The 19,227-nt window shown below is 42.5% G+C and overlaps 2 protein-coding genes across 11 annotated transcripts in view; one reads left to right on the forward strand and one right to left on the reverse strand.

Annotated features, from left to right (window-relative positions):
• The window catches only part of PPFIBP1 (PPFIA binding protein 1), a 152,864-nt gene that overhangs the window by 81,129 nt on the left and 52,508 nt on the right, over window positions 1–19,227 (reverse strand). The gene's annotated exons all lie outside the window — the stretch shown is intronic.
• C34H12orf71 (chromosome 34 C12orf71 homolog) lies at window positions 18–2,742 on the forward strand. Of its 3 annotated transcripts, none has more exons than XM_072954736.1 (3): window positions 18–282; window positions 1,171–1,841; window positions 2,243–2,742. In XM_072954736.1, exons 1-3 carry the CDS (start codon window positions 33–35, stop codon window positions 2,552–2,554), a joined length of 1,233 nt encoding a protein of 410 aa, XP_072810837.1. In that variant the 5' UTR covers window positions 18–32; the 3' UTR covers window positions 2,555–2,742. The 3 variants fall into 3 exon arrangements, with proteins under 3 accessions (XP_072810837.1, XP_006200079.2, XP_072810838.1); XM_006200017.3 differs by having other exon boundaries at window positions 128–278; XM_072954737.1 differs by having other exon boundaries at window positions 202–286.

Below are 19,227 nucleotides of genomic sequence, written 5' to 3' on the forward strand. Positions count from 1 at the left end.
CCTCGAGAGGGACCCTCGTCTGCTGGGATGGCATGAGTACAGGTCATCTGGGGAGCAAGAGGCTGGCTCCTGAAGCTTTCTATCTCTTGTTTCTCTCAGTAACCAGGGTCCTTGTGTTGCCGTGGTTACCAACGGTCCCAGAACACAGACTTCTGGCAGTTGGACATTTAGCCACTGAGACGCAGGATCTGAAGGATTTTTTTTTATGGCTCAGGAGTTGGCAACACCTCTTTCACGTGGGCAGCCACCAGAGCAGAGCATTACAGAGACCACAGCATGTGCGTGCGTATGTTCTTACCCTCAGCCTCCCTGCCAGCTACTCCCTGGGGCATCATAGAAAAACCTGCGCTAAGAAGTGCTATCAGAGGATGGGAGGATGGGCACTTAAACGGCTATAATCTTTCTGGGAAGCAATCTGGTGTCAACTATTAAGAGCCTTTAATACATTGGTGATCTTTGATCCACTGAACCCACGTATAGAAATATAAAGAGAGACACAAAGATCTACTAACAAGGGGTTTACTGCAGATTTATCTGTTAAAAACAATAACCACCTAACGGTCATTAATAAGAAAGTGGTTTAAAATGGCAGAATGGCCATATATATGTTTATTGTAGATTGTGCCATAAAATATAATAATCTCAGTTTTAACTGGTGTGACTTCCATATCTACATATATGTGTGAATGAATACATGTGTATACACGTAATTACTTATGAAGAAAAAAAGGTTATAAGCAAATCCACCAAAATGTCTTCATGATGGTTATCGTTATCTCTGGGCAGTGGGATCACAGGCATATTTATTTTCATTTTTACACTTTTATGTTTTTCAAATGTTATGCAGTGATCATTTTTCCTTTTATAATACAAGTTCTTTCAATTGTAGTAACAGGTGATATGAAGCATCTGGAGAAGACGCTTAGTCAAGGGGGTTATAAACAGAATCAGGGTTGGTTTTTTTTTTACTTTTTTTTTTATTGAGTTATAGCCATTTTACAATGTTGTGTCAAGTTGAAACAGGTTTTTAAATGGAGAGGGCTGCCTCTTTTGTCCTTTGGAGACTGAAAGAGAGGATGAACTTCTATTAGAGTGAGACAGTTCTATTCACAAGTACCATGATTATCTCTTCTTTTTCCCAATCCTACCTATTTTTCCTTTCTTTTGAAGATCGCTGGGACGAGGGAGACCTGCGATTTGCGCCTTGGAATGCCATGGTGCCCTCATTCTCCAGCAGCTCTGAATCAAGCCTGAGTGTCTCTGTGGGCTATTTCCCCTGTGAGGACAACTTCTCCTATGAAAACACCATCTCCAGTGAAGACACACCTCCTGAGGGCCCTTCAGGTCACCTTGTCCCTCCTCTCCAAGGAACATGGCGGACTGAAAACACAGGGAGACTCCTGCGGAGGCGAGACCAGACACAGGATGACCCAGAGCAGTTCTGCAAGCTAAGCATCACCCTGGCCTGGGATGTGGACATGGCCTCTGACAATTCAGACTCGATGGCTAACTGGGACCCAAGAGGAGACAATCAGTGGACAGACAAGTGTCCCAAAGAGAAGACACCACTGACCCGCAGCAAACTGGATGGTCTTGTGCAAAAGCTCGAGGAATTTCTCGAGAACCAGAAAGAGGACGAAGATGATGACTCTCTGTTTCCTGAATCTGCGCGGGAGGAAGAGGCCCAGCTGCCCAGCAGCTCCCCTCCAGGTATGGCTCAGGTCAGTCATCGAGAAGATGACACTTGTCAAGACTTGGCCACGTTCAACCCAGCAGAGAAGGAAGATGTCATCCAGTCTCCACAGACTCCTCCAAGGCCTGGGAGACACGAGCTTGCTGAGGTGAGCACAGAGACACCTCGCCGGGAAGCAGGGGCCAGGCCTGGTGGCGGGGCCAGGCGGGAACACACGGAGCATCGCTCCCTGCCATGAAGCAGGGCTGGCTCCCTGGGTGTCTGACGTGGCTGGGAGTGGGAGAAGGGCTGACGGCAAAGGAAGGGTCAGGGTGGAGTTGAAGGCACAATGCCAAGGAGCTCTAAGGGAGAGAAGAGGGCAGGAAAGTAAAGTAAGGCCAACAATTATGACCAAAATACACTCTGCGTGTGTTTCAGCATTAGTGAGTATTGAGACTCTGCATATACAGTTGGGTTATTTTTGGTTAAAGGATTTGAGTTCCATGAATGGATAAATACTGACACCACTGTTGTCAGGTTCCACGTATCTAACGTTCATTTTCTTGGCAGATAATAGGCCAGGCAACCGGCAGCCAGAGGACCAGAACTGCAGGGACGTCCTCCCCAGGCCCAGTCTCGGCAGGTCCACCAGAGGAGGAGGACACTGCCTCCTGCACACGAGCCCTCTCCTGTCTGCACTTGGGGTGGGTCTTCTGCTGGCTAAGGCAGCAAGTCTCCTCAAACGTGAGGAGAGGGCACCCCAAGAAGGCCACGGAGAGCCCCCGTCAGCTGCCACAAAAGACAAGGTTTTCTCACAGAAGCAAGAGAATCCGACCTCAAGAACCCCTCAAATTAGGACATCCCGTATCGCCAGACTTTTAAACTTTTTGACGGCCCCTATTCTCCAGTTCCCGGGAGCTATTTTTCACCCCCAATAAGCAAAACACAGATTCTTCTTTTCCATGCCTTCCTCTCCCAACTCATGATCCTGACTCGGGCTGAAAGGATATGTGTTGTCCAGAAGATGGAAATTATTTCTCTGGGAACTTCCAGGATTCTTCTCTTCCTAACTGGAAGGCATTCTTTTTCCTCTCCTCTCCCCACTTCTGACTGTATTTCACCCTATTTCATTTTACGTATTTTAACCTATGTTATCATTAACTCAAACCCCCATTTTCAGAAGGCAGTAGGACAGCCCATCAAATTCCCAACATGGCAGCATGGTTTGGGTTGAACGTGAACTAGCAGGGCTCGAGCAAGCGGCAGAGGGTGCTGAGTCCTTCAGCAAGCTAAGTTCAGGAGTTCAGGAGGTGGGATCGGATGTTCCTTTAAGACCTGGCTGGTTCTAGCATGCCTTGCCTTGGCTAGAACAAGTAGCCCCCACTTCGGACGAATGTGAGGACTACGAACGCTACTTAGCCTCTCTAAGCCTAACTTCCCTGACTCCTGCGATGGGGAAGACAGTAACACGTACGGCATCACGTTGTTGTGAGGAGTGATGAACAACACAAGCAGCTGATAAACATTATTATTGTTGTAGTTCCTCTTATTCATTCTCCTGAGGATATTCCCCAGGAGCCGTGATCCAAGAAACATCCATGAATGAGAGTTTAAGAGTCAATTCTCATTGAAATATTTCCCACACAGAAGCAATACTCACAGAAAGTTATGGGTTTCAGCAGATCTTGACTCAGTCAAGTCCTTTCCCACCCATTCCCCACTGCACCTTCTGAAATTACCTGGCAATTGTCACTAAACTTTCCTATAAATGTCAACTTCTGTGAGGAAGGCTGTGCTCACCCTTCTCACCTTGACCTTTCCCTCTTATTGTTATCAACCCACCTCCCCAGTACCACCACCCTCCTCCTCATGCACGGCCAGGTTCACCCAGGAGCCCTCTTTCTTCAGCTTTGGCTACCATCCTACATGACCTTCAGAGTTCACATGATCCTTTTAGTCTCAAATTCTTGCCTTTCCTCAATTTAATTCCTTTATCTCTTCCCTCCTCTCTCTTTTTTCCTTCCTTCCACAAATATTTAGCACACAGGAATGCAAAGATAGTTTCTGAGCTTACAGGAAAAAAACCCGAAAACAAACTCAATCTTTGCACTCAGGTGGCTTACTGTTTAAGACAGAATGCCAGGTAAACATAGGACTATAAAGGGTTCCGGGGCGGTAACAGTTTGTACATTGTACATAATGAGGAGTAAAGGATAATCAATTCAACATGGGGAGGCTGATTTTAAAAGATTTCACATATGAGGTTGCTTGAGTTACACATGTGGTTAGTTTCAGCTGCTGGATAAACTGGTGTGGGGTTCAAGTGTGCAGTCTTGGCTGGTTATACGTGAGAGACACCGAGGATGATACCGCCCGAGGACAGACAGTACAACGGGAAGGGAGAAATCAAAGACTGGGACCTTCTTATGCTGATGGCCACACCCTGCGTCTCTGCACAGCCAGATTCCTCACTTTATCCACCTCTCTGAGAACTTCTTCCCATTTGACTAGCTCACTCCAACGCCTTCCTCCACCTTCAGGAGAGCTCTTTGACTTCACCGAGACTTTGGTCCCATTACTCTACCTATTCCATGACTTTCATTCACTGCCTTCCAGATGCAACCTTTGCACCTCCTTCCCAATCCAGCGCAGATCCACCACATCTCCTGGCATGCACGATGCCTTGCCCTTTCCTTCTCCAGATCTTCTCTGAATCTGTATTCATCAAATTTCCCAACAGAACAGTCTTGCTTCTGAGAGAAGCCAACACACCAACGTAGGAATTACTTTCTCCATTCCCTAGAGAATTCTCCCCAGTGCCTTCTCAAGTCCCCCACAGCCTGGGGAACTCATCCTAGGGTTACTATGAGGCCAACACTGATCCTTCCAGGTGAAGTTGCAACTTCACTTAAGCTATCCCTCAGCCTCAACCCAGCCACCCTCACACCATGATTTGCACTTTTCAGCTCTCCTTATATGATAATTTTAACCCATTGAGGGCAAGAATAAGTTCTTAGTTCCTTTTCACTCCAAGACCCTAATACACTGTCTCGTACAGAGTGGTCTCTCTGTCTCTATATAATTTTTTTAATGATTTGAATATATCCTGTATCTTTGACTTTATTCCTACATAATTTTTTAAGAAATGAAATACACCAGCTTAGAGCTGCTACTCCTTATGTCAAAAGTTCCTGGCCAGCAGGACTAAGAGCAGAAGAGGAGGGGGTGGGAGGAGACAGGAAGAAGAGAAAATGGCAAGCTGTGAAAGGTCAAGCGAGGTGCCGACCTACAGACTGAGAAACCCAAGATCAGAGGAACTTAGCAAATGGTTTGAAATTTTAATTCAATAAATATAGATGGAATCTTACTGTTGCGTTAGACTAGACATTATGGTACACCTAAGAGATGACATCTCCTGCTGTCACGGCACTTGTAACCAGTCTTGTTAGTTCAATTCTTCCTCTAGTAATTAAGTCAACCTCTACGAACTCACCCAAAACAAACTACGTTGAGATTGCCCACACTGAGTAAGAAGCCCTGTTCATTAGGAAGATTTCTGACACACCTGCGTTTATTTTTCAGTGTTGTATAAACCTGTTTGACAAGTAGGAATCCACCTCTACAATTCAAGCAATGCACTTTACAAGCCTTTATAATAAATATTCTTTGTAAAGATTTGGAATTCTAAACATTCTTTAGAGTTGTTATTGCTACATCTTAGAAAGTAAGTCAAAATGTTTAAAAGTAGGAAATATTTCAGTACCTCCTCATTTATTAGAGTGTAAAATATGCTATGAAGCTCTTAACTACACGCCAAGCTAGGACGAGGTTCTCTGCTGCATCATATGCGCAAGGCTGGGGTTGGAGGAAGCCACTCCATGTCCGAAGGACTGAGAGCAAACTGGGAGTGGTCATGGAGAGGCACTGGCTTTGCTGATTGCACTTGTAGGGCACATACTAATCTAATTAACCAGTAAATTTGGGCATCCACTGCTTTGAGACTCAAAACGAAAATCATCCCTTTAAGTCAACTGCTCAACCTTGAATCCCTTAAGGGTCAGGTGCTTGAATTAGTGAGGTTTTGTCTTACAGATTTATATTCTGGAGTCTATAACAACACCGTAGTGTAGGCCAGCATGCAGCGTGAGACATTATCAACAAACGTAAGGAGTATTCAGCTATCTCCAAACACAGAATTGGGAGAAGCTAATGTACATTTCATAGACCACCCCACGCTTCTTCAGTTTCTTACTCTGCAAGATCCCAGGGAGAGAAAAACGTGTGTGATCATCCCATACCAGCAAAACAGGGGCAAATTATCTTTCCAGACTTGAAGAACATAATGTGAAAATTCATGGCGGGAAAGGATGCACGGGTCCAGGTCTACCTGGTCACAAAAACAGTGTCCAAAATCCTCTTACAAAACAATGAAAAGAAACAAAGTAAATTATAAATGCATTCACAGAGAATACCTGATAAGTACCCCGATACCTAAGAACACATTTGTTTAGGAAGGAGGGACAGTGACGGGCTTCAAAAACAAGTCTTTTCATTAAGAACTGCAAGTGGGAGAGCTGATGTTGCCTGCAGGGTACTCCCTTATCTCAGGATGGATGGGGGTTTTATATTGCACGGCTCAGCTCAGTCTTTTCCTGCCACCCACCCCCTCACTACCCCAACAAAGAGAACAACACTCTGCTTTCAGAAGTGAAATGAGATCCCCATCAGATAATACAGAGTCCCTGAGTGAGCCAGGCAAGGGCCGGGGTAGGTATAAAAGCTAGGATAAATCCCCCGAAGAATTATAAGCTTAGGTCAAGAAATCCCCTTTCTCAACATCTTCTGTTTATTATCCCACTTTTCCTAGGAATTTCATGGTTTTGATGCCCATTTGATTTTAATCTAACATGCTTTATAAAGAACTACTGAGGATTTTCAAACAGGGGTGGGGGTGGGGCAAATGTCAAATATCTTTTCAGACTGCGGCTGTCGAATGAAACTTCATCTCTGTATTATTGAACTCTCCCAGCCTAGAAGGAAATCAGAATGGCCATGTACTTTTGTTTTTCCTCATCTGTACCAATAAAGATTTATTATTTTAAGAACAAACACCCGAAGCTAAAAGACTTCCCCTACTCCTCTCTTTCTCCTAGAACTTTCCTGTACGCCCACTCACGAAAGGAAACACTTCAGACATCTTTAAATATTAATATATGTTTGGATATTTGTTTACGAGTTTCTCTTTCATCAACTCTTCTGTCATCTGTCTTTGGGGCCTAGATGTTCCCCAGGGATGAGGATGAAAAGGAGAATCTTTCTCCAGGAAAGTGACTTCAAAAATTCAGCTAGTACCATCCTGCAACCACCAGTGTAATAACTGATTCACTTAAGGATCAAAGGTGAAAGCTAAAACCATTAGGTGAGTGCCTGACTGTTGGGGAACAAGGGATGCACATGGTCCCCAAGAATTATCCTGCGGATTACTTATTAGTTATTAAGGGGCTTGGTATCCTCACAAGGGAGAGGTCCAGTGAACACCAACTTAATCAGGTGATTAAATTTAGCCTGAACGCCATCCTGGACCTTCTGAAGAGAAGCAGTGAATTCTTGCTAGCGACAGTTAATCTGAAACTAACCACTAGGAAACCAACAGCCGGATGAACCCATATTGAAAAACTCACTTCTAGACAACTGTCTTGACTTTTCAAACATGTTAATGTCATGAAATACAAAAAAAAAAAAAAGGCAGGGAGACAAGACAGTTCAAAAAAGAGACTAAATCAAAGTAAACAAACCTATGTTTACCAGGGGGGAAAGGGGGTGTGAAGGGATAAATTGGGAGTTCGAGATTTGCAAATATTAACTATTATATATAAAATAATTTAAAAAACCAAATTTCTTCTGTATATCACAGGGAACTGTATTCAGTATCTTGCAGTAACCTATAGTGAAAAAGAATATGAAAACCAATATATGCACGTATATGTATGACTGAAACATGTTGTACACCAGTCTGACTATACTTCAATTAAAAAGAGTAAATTGAAATTAAAAAAGAGACTAAAGAGATGTGACATCCAAGTGCTATTTATTATCCTTGACTGAATCCTTTAAATCTACAAAACTATGATAAAAGATTATTTTTTTTAACAGTTGGAGAAATCTGGATGGGGGCTATATATTAAATACTTTCAAACAGTCCAGGAAAATAGAAATATAAGATAGATACAGAAAGAAAATGAGACCACAAAGCTGGGGGAAATGTTAAGAAAAATTCCAGTAAACAGGGAATCCAGATCTGGTTTTAAATAAAGTATTAGATTTGCTGTACCTGTGTGATAGTAAATCTTAAAGACGTACATATTTAAAGCATTAAAATGTTTACTCTAAACAAAACTTAGGTATGAATCTGATTCTCAAGCGATATAAACTAGGAGATTCTTTACTGTGGATTCAACCATCCTGGGACCTGTCTTTGGATTCACCACTGACTGCAAGGACTTTTCAGTCTCACGGATTAATAAATATCCTCCCCCTAAGTCCCTCTAACCATATAAACAAACACTGGTCCAGCTGAAAGATGACGAGCATCTCGACATTTTTCAAAAACATTTCAAATTTCAGGAATTTATTTATTTGCAAGAATAATTTTTGCCCAGTGGAGAGCCAGGCTCTCTGTCCTCATCTGACCACAAGTTTCAAGGCCTGGATAGCTCACGTTGACTTTCAAAAGAACTTCCTGCGCATTTTCTGTTTCTCACAAATCAAAAGCAGCTTGCCACGCATAATACTAACAATTCCTACAAGCTAGTTTGACGTCTCCTCTTATTTCGCGTGATGCTGAATCGTTCTGCTTCTCCCAACCCAGGAAGCAGCATCAGGACAAAGTCCCCAGATGATGCACTGAGCACATGAAGGGACTTTTGAGAGCAAAAGAGAGAACTACTGGTGTCTTCATTAACCTTTTATGAGGCATATCTTTTATATGATTAAAGCTACAGATTTTCTCTTAAACAAATGCACACATTCATACAGACTAAACACTTTGCAAACAATGCAAAAAGTTCAGAGACTCCCTGAAGCCTACTCTTCAATCCCAGATTCAAAACCCAAGTTGTTAAATAAAACTTCCTGGCTTCAAACCCCAGGTCCACCCCTTACTTGCGGTGGATCCTGGGGAAGTTACTTAAGCTCTCTGGCCTCTCCATTTTATCTCCAAAATGGGATACCAATAGTACTAACCTCAAAGTGTCGTGGTGAGGATTTAGCAAAAGTGCCCAACACATAGTAAATGCTTGCAAATTTTAGCTGCTGCTCTGACTATCCTATACTTCTTTTGTTTTACAAAGCTGCCTGGCTCCTCATGACCACAGAATTAAGTCCAAACGAACTGCTATTAAATGACTGGGACATTGTGCTATACACCAGAGACTGACACATTGTAATTGACTGTACTTCAATTAAAAAAAAATTTCTATCAGACCATGATGTACTTCCCAATTCTTATTTGACGATGCTCCACCTTCGCCCCCAAGCTCCTTGCAGCACTTGTCCGTGATGCTGCTCCCTGACCTTTCCTGCCTCAGTGACTTTGCTCATACCATTCCTGCTCTTTGGAACTGCCCTAACCAAGCCTATCCTTCAGTCCGCCCTGATACCTACCTACTCCCAGATGAACCCTTCAAAGCTCAGGTTAAATCCAAGCTCTCCTATGGAACCGAGCAGGTTGCAAATAATCTCTCCCTCATTGACATGACCACAGCACTACCTGGAGTAAGTGTACATTTCATCTTGTTTTACAGAAATGTGCTCCCATGTCTTCCTCTCCCAGTAGACAAAAGCCCGTGTGTTCTGCTTATCTCTTCACATTCAAAAGCCCTGGCCCAGTTACTTGTACATAGTAGCCTCACGATAAATATTTGGCAAGATGAATGGTTAATCTGCAGGAAATAATTGAAACAGATAACATCTGAAACAGAATGTCATTTCCTCTCATATAAAATTTAACTGGCTTCTACTTTAATTAAGCCCAGTCCCTGGATATTTATATTGGGGGCAAGAGAGTGTGTGGCCCAGGGTAGGTGTTTCCGGAGCAGAAAAGCTCAGCTTTGAACAACAGACAAAGCTAGTTAACAGAAGGACAGCCACAGCTCTCTACATATCTGAGTAGAAACCGATATTCTAGCTTCTCTTTTTCATTTGAAAGGATTTTGTTTAAGCCTTCATTCTACCTCTAGACAATGTTTAGATTCATTCACTCTTTCAAATACATTGAACATTAACATGCTAGAAGCTGTGTACAAAGATACATACGATTGGATGGCCCTAGAGATGATCATACTAAGTGAAGGAAGTCAGACAGAGAAAGACAAATATTACATGGTATCACTTATATGTGGCAGCTAAAAAAGTGCCATAAAGGAACTGATTTGTAAAACAGAAATAGACTCACAGACACAGAAAATAAACTTATGGTTACTAAGGGGCAAAGGGAGGAAAAGGGACAATTAAGGGATTTGAAATTAACAGATATATACTATATATAAAATAGATAAACAAGGTCCTACTGTACAGCACAGAGAACTACATTCAATATCTTGCAATAACCTATAAAGGAAAAGAATATATACATGCATAACTGAATCTCTGTGCACCAGAAATGAACACAATACTGTAAACCAATGATACTTCAATTAAGAAAAAAAGATGGGTATGACAGACCCTTCTTTTTTGTAGTATGTACTTGGGGGGAGATGGGCATCTTCCCAGACAGAGCACAGAGGCTGTCACTTGAGCTCAAGCTGAGAGGAAGAGCTGGAAGGAGGAGCAGACGATGCTGGCAGAGGGGACAGCCGATCCAACAGACAGGAGCCCTAAAAGGCACGCTTGGGATACAGTGAAGAATCCAGGTCAGCTCAGGCTCACGGTGGATTTCAGAGCAACGGTAAGACACACAAGTCTGAGCGGCAGGGATGGAGCCAGGTCAGCACGGAGTTTTGAACTGTTTCTTATGGGGAGAATGGAGTTTTTGAAGCAATCCATGATGACCCAACCCACATTCCAGAGGGAAGTTTCTAATAAGAGCAGGGTGGGAATGGGACTGAAGTGGAGAGACGCTGGTAGCAGGACTATTAGAGAAAAAAAAACCCTGCCAGCCGGGCTCCACGGCGAGATAGGAGGAGCCCAACGCAGGTCCAGCCCTTCGGCGGTTTTCTCAGTCTGGCTGGTGGTCTTCCTGCTCCCTTTGCAGGTCCAGCTGCCATCCCTTCCAAGCTACACTAACTCCAAGACACTACTATTTCTGACAGTCAGTAAGCATTTACATGAGTTAATTTAGTAAACACAGTGGGCAGGAAATTATCTAAGTTGAAAAGATGCATCAGATTCCTAACGTGCCCTGAAATAAACGGTCAGACGCCACCAAGTAGATTTCTCCTTGCTCTTTCTTTCATTCGTCTACTGAGTGTTCATTCACTTGCTGTGGACCCACTAAGTGTTGGCCATTATTACCCATGAGGCCAAGGACATGAGGATACACAGACATTGCTCCTACTCTACAGACATTCAACGCGTGGCGGAGGTGTTAATTGTCATCTGTCCCTCAACGGGAATGACTCATCGGGCAAGTCCTCCTTGACGGTCTTCATCTTACATGAAGCTGTTTAAAAATGTGTTCTGGATATCGGTCACAGTACCCACTTGTAACTCATTTTTACCTTGAATGACTGGTTATCTATGCATGAACTGTATAGATGGGCTGAGGTTCCTGCTACACTATCTGGGGTTCCTTTGCTTATACTATATAGTAGATACGTGTGAATTTGCTCGCTCACTAAGATTTATCTGTAACCCCCAAATCAGTACTGGTGGTGCTTTGTGGTCATTCACGGCCATGCACAGATCAGCAAAACATGTGCGTATCTGTGTGCATGGTCCCAGCTGTGACTGTTTCAGTCCACTCTCTTAACACAAATATGTGTTCTTTTCTGGTCTTATCCTCTGCCATGCTTTTCACTTTTCTGTGTTCTTTGTGGGTGATTTCAGTGTTTAAAATGGTCCCCGAGCATGGGGCCGAAGAGCTGCTCAGTGTTTCCAAGTGCAAGAAGGCTGTGATGCGCCTTGCAGAGAAAATGCACGTGTTAGATAAGCTTAGCTCAGGCATGAATCACAGTGCTGTGGATTGTGAATTCGACGCTAACGAATCAACAACATCAACCAAGGTCCCTTTAAACAGAAACAAGGTTATGTATTGGTCAGTTAAGAAAACGCGGAGAGAGGCTCACGGGAACCTCGTTCTGTGCGTCTCCTCGGGGCAATGCTTCAGCAGGTGCCAACTCAGTGTTCCAGTAACTTTAGGGAATTTAACTACTGCAAATAACAAGACTCAGCTGTGTTCTACCAGGTAAAGGGTGCAAAGAATCAGCCATAACACACTGACTTTCTTTCAGCTCTACCTTCTCAGGAGTCAGGAAGGTCACAAAGCAAGGAAAGGGTGTTGCTGTTTTCCCTTGGGAGAAGTTTTATGCTTAAAGCCTGATGCTCCTTGAAGGCTGCTTATTTCCTGCTTGGTTTTTTAACAACCCCCGCAACACAGGAGGCCCAATTCAGGTGAAAGGCCCCTGAAGAGGGTGCTCTGCGCCAGGCCTCACGCAAGATCAGGTTAGACCCTGAAGATGCAAAAAGCACACTTTTCTAAGCAAACAATCTGTTCTTTAATTTCTAAACATTTATAAACAGTAAGATCATTTAAGTCCCACCAAATTATCCAAAACTTTTGAGAATGCCCCAGGGTCCCTGTTTCCCTTTGCAAAAGCTGTTCCCTCCTCCAGCAGGGAATAACTTCCGGACATCAGTGCACCAGAAGCCAGCTTCCCTGCTCCAGGAATTCCATGCTTTAGAACCAGAAGCATTAATGGAGAGTTCTATCCTGTCCTCTTGACTCTCTCCTAAGGTTGACATAGTGTTTACTTATTAAACAAAACAGTCATCCAAACAGAGATCTGTTGAAAAGCTTCCAAGCAAGAGGAGAGGCCACGGCAAGGATGAGGAACAGCTAATCAGAAACCAAGGGCAAGAAACGCTGGGTCCAAAATAAATATAGTACAAAATGCCCAGAACAGCCCAGAAAGACAGCTGATGACTTTTTCTTCTGAAGTCTCTTAATATCACGTATCAAATGGCACAAGTATCTAACACCAAGCACATAATTACTGCCATGAAGGTAAAGGAATAAAGTAAAAACCAACACACAAACGAGAAGAGATGATGGTGTAACAACAACTCGTATTTGAAATACAAACTAAAATGCAACTACAATATCATACTTGGGAGTTAATCATTGGCAGGGATCACATCTCAGGTCAAGGCAATGGTCACGGGAAGCTGTCTAAGGCTATTTCAAGCTCTGAAAGCAACCATTAATTTCTGAGGAGACAGCATATATTGTTTTTTGCCTGAAGACTTAACTGAATCCCGCTGCACTGGCTATAAAATGCCACACCCCAAATTTAAGCCTCCTCTTGGTTGGAGCAGCTCTGGGCTGTGATCTGACAAGGAGAGGCCAGCATTATGGTGCACAAGGAACACGGAACACACCCTGGGGACTCAACCTCCTTTCTGCGATTATGATGCACGAAGCTTTGGGCTGCTGTTGAATAACAGATTTAAGAACGACAGAAATCTCTTCTCCCACTTCCTCACTCCCAAAGCGATGGAGAGGCTTTGCTGATTGAAATTCTGGTGCCAGAACCCAGGTTTCTCTAAAATATCGCAATATGAAACAGTAGATCCAAAGCAAGTCAAAATACCCTTGACCCTCTTCTTCTTACAACACTGCTGAGACTACATAACTGAGTGCCATCAGAGGTGCCAAGGCCTCCTCATTAAAGGCAGAAATGCATGGTGACTTGAGAGAAATGCATGCCGACTATGCAGCTACAGAGCCAGCATGTGCACCTCTCCCCCACATATTTTGATTATTTGTTACATCTGTAAAATGTCCTTTCTGTATGTCTACAGTTACGCTCTTGCATATCTGTAGTAAGGAGAGAAAAAGTCAAAGGCGCTGACTGCCAGTTTCCCACGAGGCAAGGAGAAAACAAGCAAGGAAAAGGGGGAAAAAGAGAGAAAAGGGGAAAAAAGGGAAAGAGGGGAAAAGGGGGGAAAAAGGAAAAAAGGGGGAAAAGGGAAAAAGGGGAATAAAAAGGAAGAAAAAAAAAAAAGGGCTGGCTGTGGGCTTTGGTAAGCGGGGCGCAGAGCTCTGAGTGGCCCTCCAACCCCATCCCCGCGCTCACACACACGGAAGCATCTGTTTGAAGGAACAGTTCCAGAAGCCGAACTAAATCCCCATTTGATTGTAAGGGTGAAGGTCGCTATTTGGTAAAGGAGGGAGAGGTTACTAGAGGGAAGAAAAACAAAAAGGAAGAAGTTTCCTAAGTTTCATAAAGAAAAGAGATTCATTTACATATTATCTCAAGTGATGATGAGCCAGGGAAGCCTGAGACAAAACCGCCCACGTGGCCCACGACTCCAAATAAGGCAGCCATTCCCCAGGCAGTGTGTCCGGAAGGTTTAGTCTGGATTGCCTGGAATAAAGAATGTTAGGTCCCACCAAAAGGAAAAAAAAAAAAAAAAGGGGAGAGGGTATAGCTCAGTGGTAGAGCGCATGCTCAGCTTCCACGAGGTCCTGGGTTCAACCCCCAGTACCTCCTCTAAGAATAAATAAATAAATGAACCTAATTACCTACCCCACCCCCCCCCCCAAAAAAAATAGAATGTTAGGTCCACGATATGTAGTCAGGAGACCTCAGAGCCCATGTAATAATTAAAGTGACAGAGATGGCAAGAAGGGTATGGACGAAAAGGCACAAAGGGACAGAGCTGTGATGGATGCTTTTCTTCAGGGATGACATTATCTCAGCTGCTCAGAAACCACCGCACGCCCAGGTGGAGTGACCACGTGGGCAGGCCTGAGTGATGACCGGCCCTTCCCACGGCCTTCCTCGGCCTCGAGAAGACAAGGCAGGAACCAGGCCAGGTGAGAGGCCCCACCTCATTCCTCTGCCTGGGTCCACTCGGCCTCAAAAGCAGTAGAACCAGACAGCTTTCACCATCATCACCGGTGACCTCAAGGACAAGTTGCCACACCAGAGAGACTCGGGTGCGGCCTGTGCTCTGGGGCAAACAGTATTTCCATATGCCAGTTGCTGGAACATCCAAATGGCTCAAAGTACAAATATTCCAAAGTTTCCAGTTTACTTTAATTCCTTCCTATATGTTGTCCTCTTGTATCAGCTTCATACAGATACCCTTGGGTATAAGAGGACAGAAGTCAGAACTTGAAAGTCATTAAGTGAGAACACTATTGAGGATTCTTATTTTATTCATTCAATTGAACCCAGTATTTCATTTCAATGCTAATTTTTCAATATCGGTTTTCAAATAAATATTTTCTTCAACGTCTGGAACAACAAAACAAACCCAAATTTAATGTGTGATACTCCCAACTGTGTGACTGTACCGTGAGAACCGAGAATTTAAATAGAGACATGAGATAAAGCCAAACACACCTTTCGTAATCCAGCTATGCCATGTATTTAATGCAGTGTCTTGAATATTTCTTTTTGTAGTTTAACACAAATACAAACATCCTTTAATGAATAAAGCAAGTGTATGTGAGCTAGTTAAAGTAGGGGTTGGTGACAAAATGAATTTATATATACTCACACAGCCTTAAATCAGTCACAACCATCTGGTCACCTGTTTTGGGGGGGTTTGTGTGTATATATATATACTTTTTTTTTAATTGACATATAGCTTACAATGTTGTGTCAATTTCCAGTGTACAGCATAATGCTTCAGTCATACATGAATATACATATATTCATTTTCATATTCTCTTTCACCATTAAGTTACTACAAGATATTGAATCTAGTTCCCTGTACTGTACAGTATGAACTTGTTGTTTATCTGTTTTATATATATCAGTTAGTATGTGCAAATCTCTAACTCCCAATTTATCCCTTCCCGTCCCCCTACCCACCAGTAACCACAAGTTTGTTCTCTATGTCTGAGAGTCTGTTTCTGTTTTGCAAATAAAGTTTGTCTTTCTTTTTTTTTTTTTTTTAAGATTCCACATATAAATTGTTTCATGTGGTATTTCTCTTTCTGGCTTATTTCACTTAGAATGACCATCTCCAGGTCCATCCATGTTGCTGCAAATGGCATTATTTTATTCTTTTTTATGGCTGAGTAGCATTCCATTGTATAAATATACCACAGCTTCTTTATCCAGCCATCTGTCAATGGACATTTAGGTTGTTTCCATGTCTTGGCTATTGTATACAGTGCTGTTATGAACACTGGGGTGCATGTATCTTTTTGAATTAAGGTTCCCTCTGGATATATGACCAGAAGTGGGATTGCTGGATCATATGATAAGCCTGTTTTTAGTTTTTTGAGGAATCTCCATACTGTTTTCCATAATGGATACACCAAACTACGTTCCCACCAGCAGTGTAGGAGGGTTCCCTTTTCTCCACAGCCTCTCCAGCATTTATTGTTTGTGGACTTTTGAATGATGGTCATTCTGACTGGTGGGAGGTGATACCTCACTGTAGTTTTGACTTGCATTTCTCTGATAATTAGCGATACTGAGCATTTTTTCATGTGCCTATTGGCCATTTGTATGTTTTCATTGGAGAATTGTTTGTTTAGGACTTCTGCTCATTTTTGGATTGGGTTGTTTGGTTTTTTTCTTATTAAGTTGTATGAGCTGTTTATATATTCTGGAGATTAAGCACTTGTCAGTCTCATCTTGTGCAAAAATTTTCTCCTATTCTGTAGGTCTTTTGTTTTGCTTATGGTTTCCTTTGCTGTGCAAAAGCTTGTAAGTTTAATTAGGTCCCATTTGTTTATTTTTGCTCTTATTTCTATTGCCTGGGTATCTGCCCGAGGAGAACGTTACTGAGATTGATTTCAGATCATGTTTTGCCTTTGTTTTCTTCTAAGAGGTTTATAGTGTCTTATCTTATGTTTAAGTTTTTAAGCCATTTTGTGTTTATTTTTTTATGTATGGTGTAAGGCAGTATTCTAACTTCACTGATTTACATGCTGCTGTCCAGTTTTCCCAACACCATTTGCTGAAGAGACTGTCTTTACTCCATTGTATGTTCTTGCCTCCTTTGTCAAAGATTAATTGATCAAAAGTTTGTGGGTTTATTTCTGGGTTCTATATCCTGCTAAATTGGTCCATATGTCTGTTTATGTATCAATACCATGCTGTTTTGATTTCTGTAGCTCTATAATATTGTCTGAAGGCTGTTATTCCTGCAGCTTCCTTCTTTTTCTTCAGTATTGCTTTGGCAATTCTGGGTCTTATATGATTTCATATAAATTTTATGATTATTTGTTCCAGTTCTGTGAAAAACTGTCCTGGGGAATTTGATAGGGATGGCATTAAATCTGTGGTCATCTGTTTTTTATCTGTTGCGGACATTAACAATTTTGTGAACTGAGGTCACATCTTAAAACTATTCCTTCCCCTACTATCGTAAGTGCCAAAATCTGTTGTCACAAAAACTTTCGCCTTGTGATCAACCCATGAAAGAATACAACATTTAGAAAAATGCAACTACACCCAAAACTAGGTATTATCACATTTAGAGACTTCACAGAATCCCCTTGTGCCTCAAAGTTCCCATCTAACCTTCTGATTTTACAGACGAGAAAGCTGAGACCCAGGATTAATCATATACCTTAAGTTCCACAGTTAATTAGTAGAGAAGTCAGCACTAGAATTTCAGAGTCTTGGGTCAAATGTTCTCTTTGACTCAATTCATTCTAAAAGTTTCTTTTTTTTGTTCTCTTTTTAAAATTAGTTTACAGTGCTGTGTCAATTTCTGATGTACAACATGTTTCAGTCATACATATACATACATATATTCCTTTTCATATTCTTTTTCATTATAGGTTACTACAAGATACTGAATACAGTTCCCTGCACTATACAGTAGAAACCTGTTGTTTATTTAATTTTATATATAGTAGTCAGTATCTGCAAATCTCGAACTCCCAATTTATCCCTTCCCACTCCCTTTCCCCTCTGGTAACCATAAGTTTATTTTTTATGTCTGTGAGTCTGTTTCTGTTTTGTAAATAAGTTCATTTGTATCTAAAAGTTTCTTTTTTAGAACACTAGATTATTCACTTGTTAAATCATAATCTCACCAAGGGCAAAATGAAGCTTCATCTACACCATATGCCCCAATGGCTGGGCCAGAATTCACCAACAGGTGGAAAGATGTCCCCAACCATGGCCAGTTGGAATAGACACTCCACACCAGCTGTGTCTGTAGTCAATCACCCACAAGCCTCTCTCCAAAGCTCCCTGGTAAATAAGGACACTTGTTTGCAAAATGCTTGGCAAGGATGGAGAGCACACTACAGAAAATTATTATTTTCCTCTGTGCAAAACGACCCAGCTTTCCTGTGAATCTCAGCTCCTCTGGCTGCTTCTTGAACACACTGAGTAAAGCAGTTCCAACAGCCAAGAGTATCTTCACTGACTCAGCCTGGGGAGGGACCTGCCAAGGACACAGGGACAAATGTTTCCCTTCATCTTTCCTCTGAGTTTCAGCTTAAGGCAGGGCAAGTAGGAAAATATTTTTGTTAGTGTAGGAAAACATTTTTGTTAGTGTTCACCGCATTTAAAAAAGAAACTAAGTGAATCTCTTATGTTTAAAAAATGATCTGAAAACTTCTACAAAGTATCAGAGACAGAGCCAAACAGGTAATATTAGTAATAACAAAAATTAGAAAAAGAGCATAAATAATGGCTCTTATTTTTAGTGTCAGCACCGTTCGGCCAGCAGCATACTCGTGCAGCAAATTGTCACAGCAAAGCTGCAAGGCAGGCATACCAATAGCCCCATTTCACACATCAGGAAGCTGACACGTAGAAATCGTGGGGAAAGAAGGTGGTGGAGCTGTGATCCTGTATGTTTGGAATATATTCCTAGCTTGGTGATTTTGCTAAGTTCATTCTTGTCTCAAATACTTTACAGACTGCTTTTTCAAAGCTTCCTCAAAACAAACATTAGACTTAATAAATTCCCTCAAAAATAGCCTTGAGGTCTCCAGCCTCCTTGCTCAGATCAATTTTTATTTCTTTGTTCGGTCTCCTAGACTCTTCAGTCCCGAGCTGATTCTTCCTCTAGGTTGTCGCTTTTCCGGGCTCCTGATCTGGCTGGTGACAACCTCCTGTTTCTAGGGGAGCCCAGACGCACCTGTCTTCCAGATCAATTTTCTCTTCCTCTCCATAATCCCTTCCTGAACCCAGTCTGGTCACATCATACACTTACAGGAGAGCGCTTCCACCGGCCACAGCCCCAGAGAGTAACCTACGAAGACGTCTTCATCTGTTTCTGACAGCGAGCTCAGAACTTCACGCTGAAGCAGACACACCACCCGCCCACCTAAAATCAACTTGTCTGCTTTCAAAGATGTTTACTTCAACATCATTCCACAGGGCTGCTGAGTCCGAATTACTGAGCAG

This window comes from Vicugna pacos, chromosome 34 (assembly GCF_048564905.1).
Source record: "Vicugna pacos chromosome 34, VicPac4, whole genome shotgun sequence".
Lineage (NCBI taxonomy): Eukaryota > Metazoa > Chordata > Mammalia > Artiodactyla > Camelidae > Vicugna > Vicugna pacos.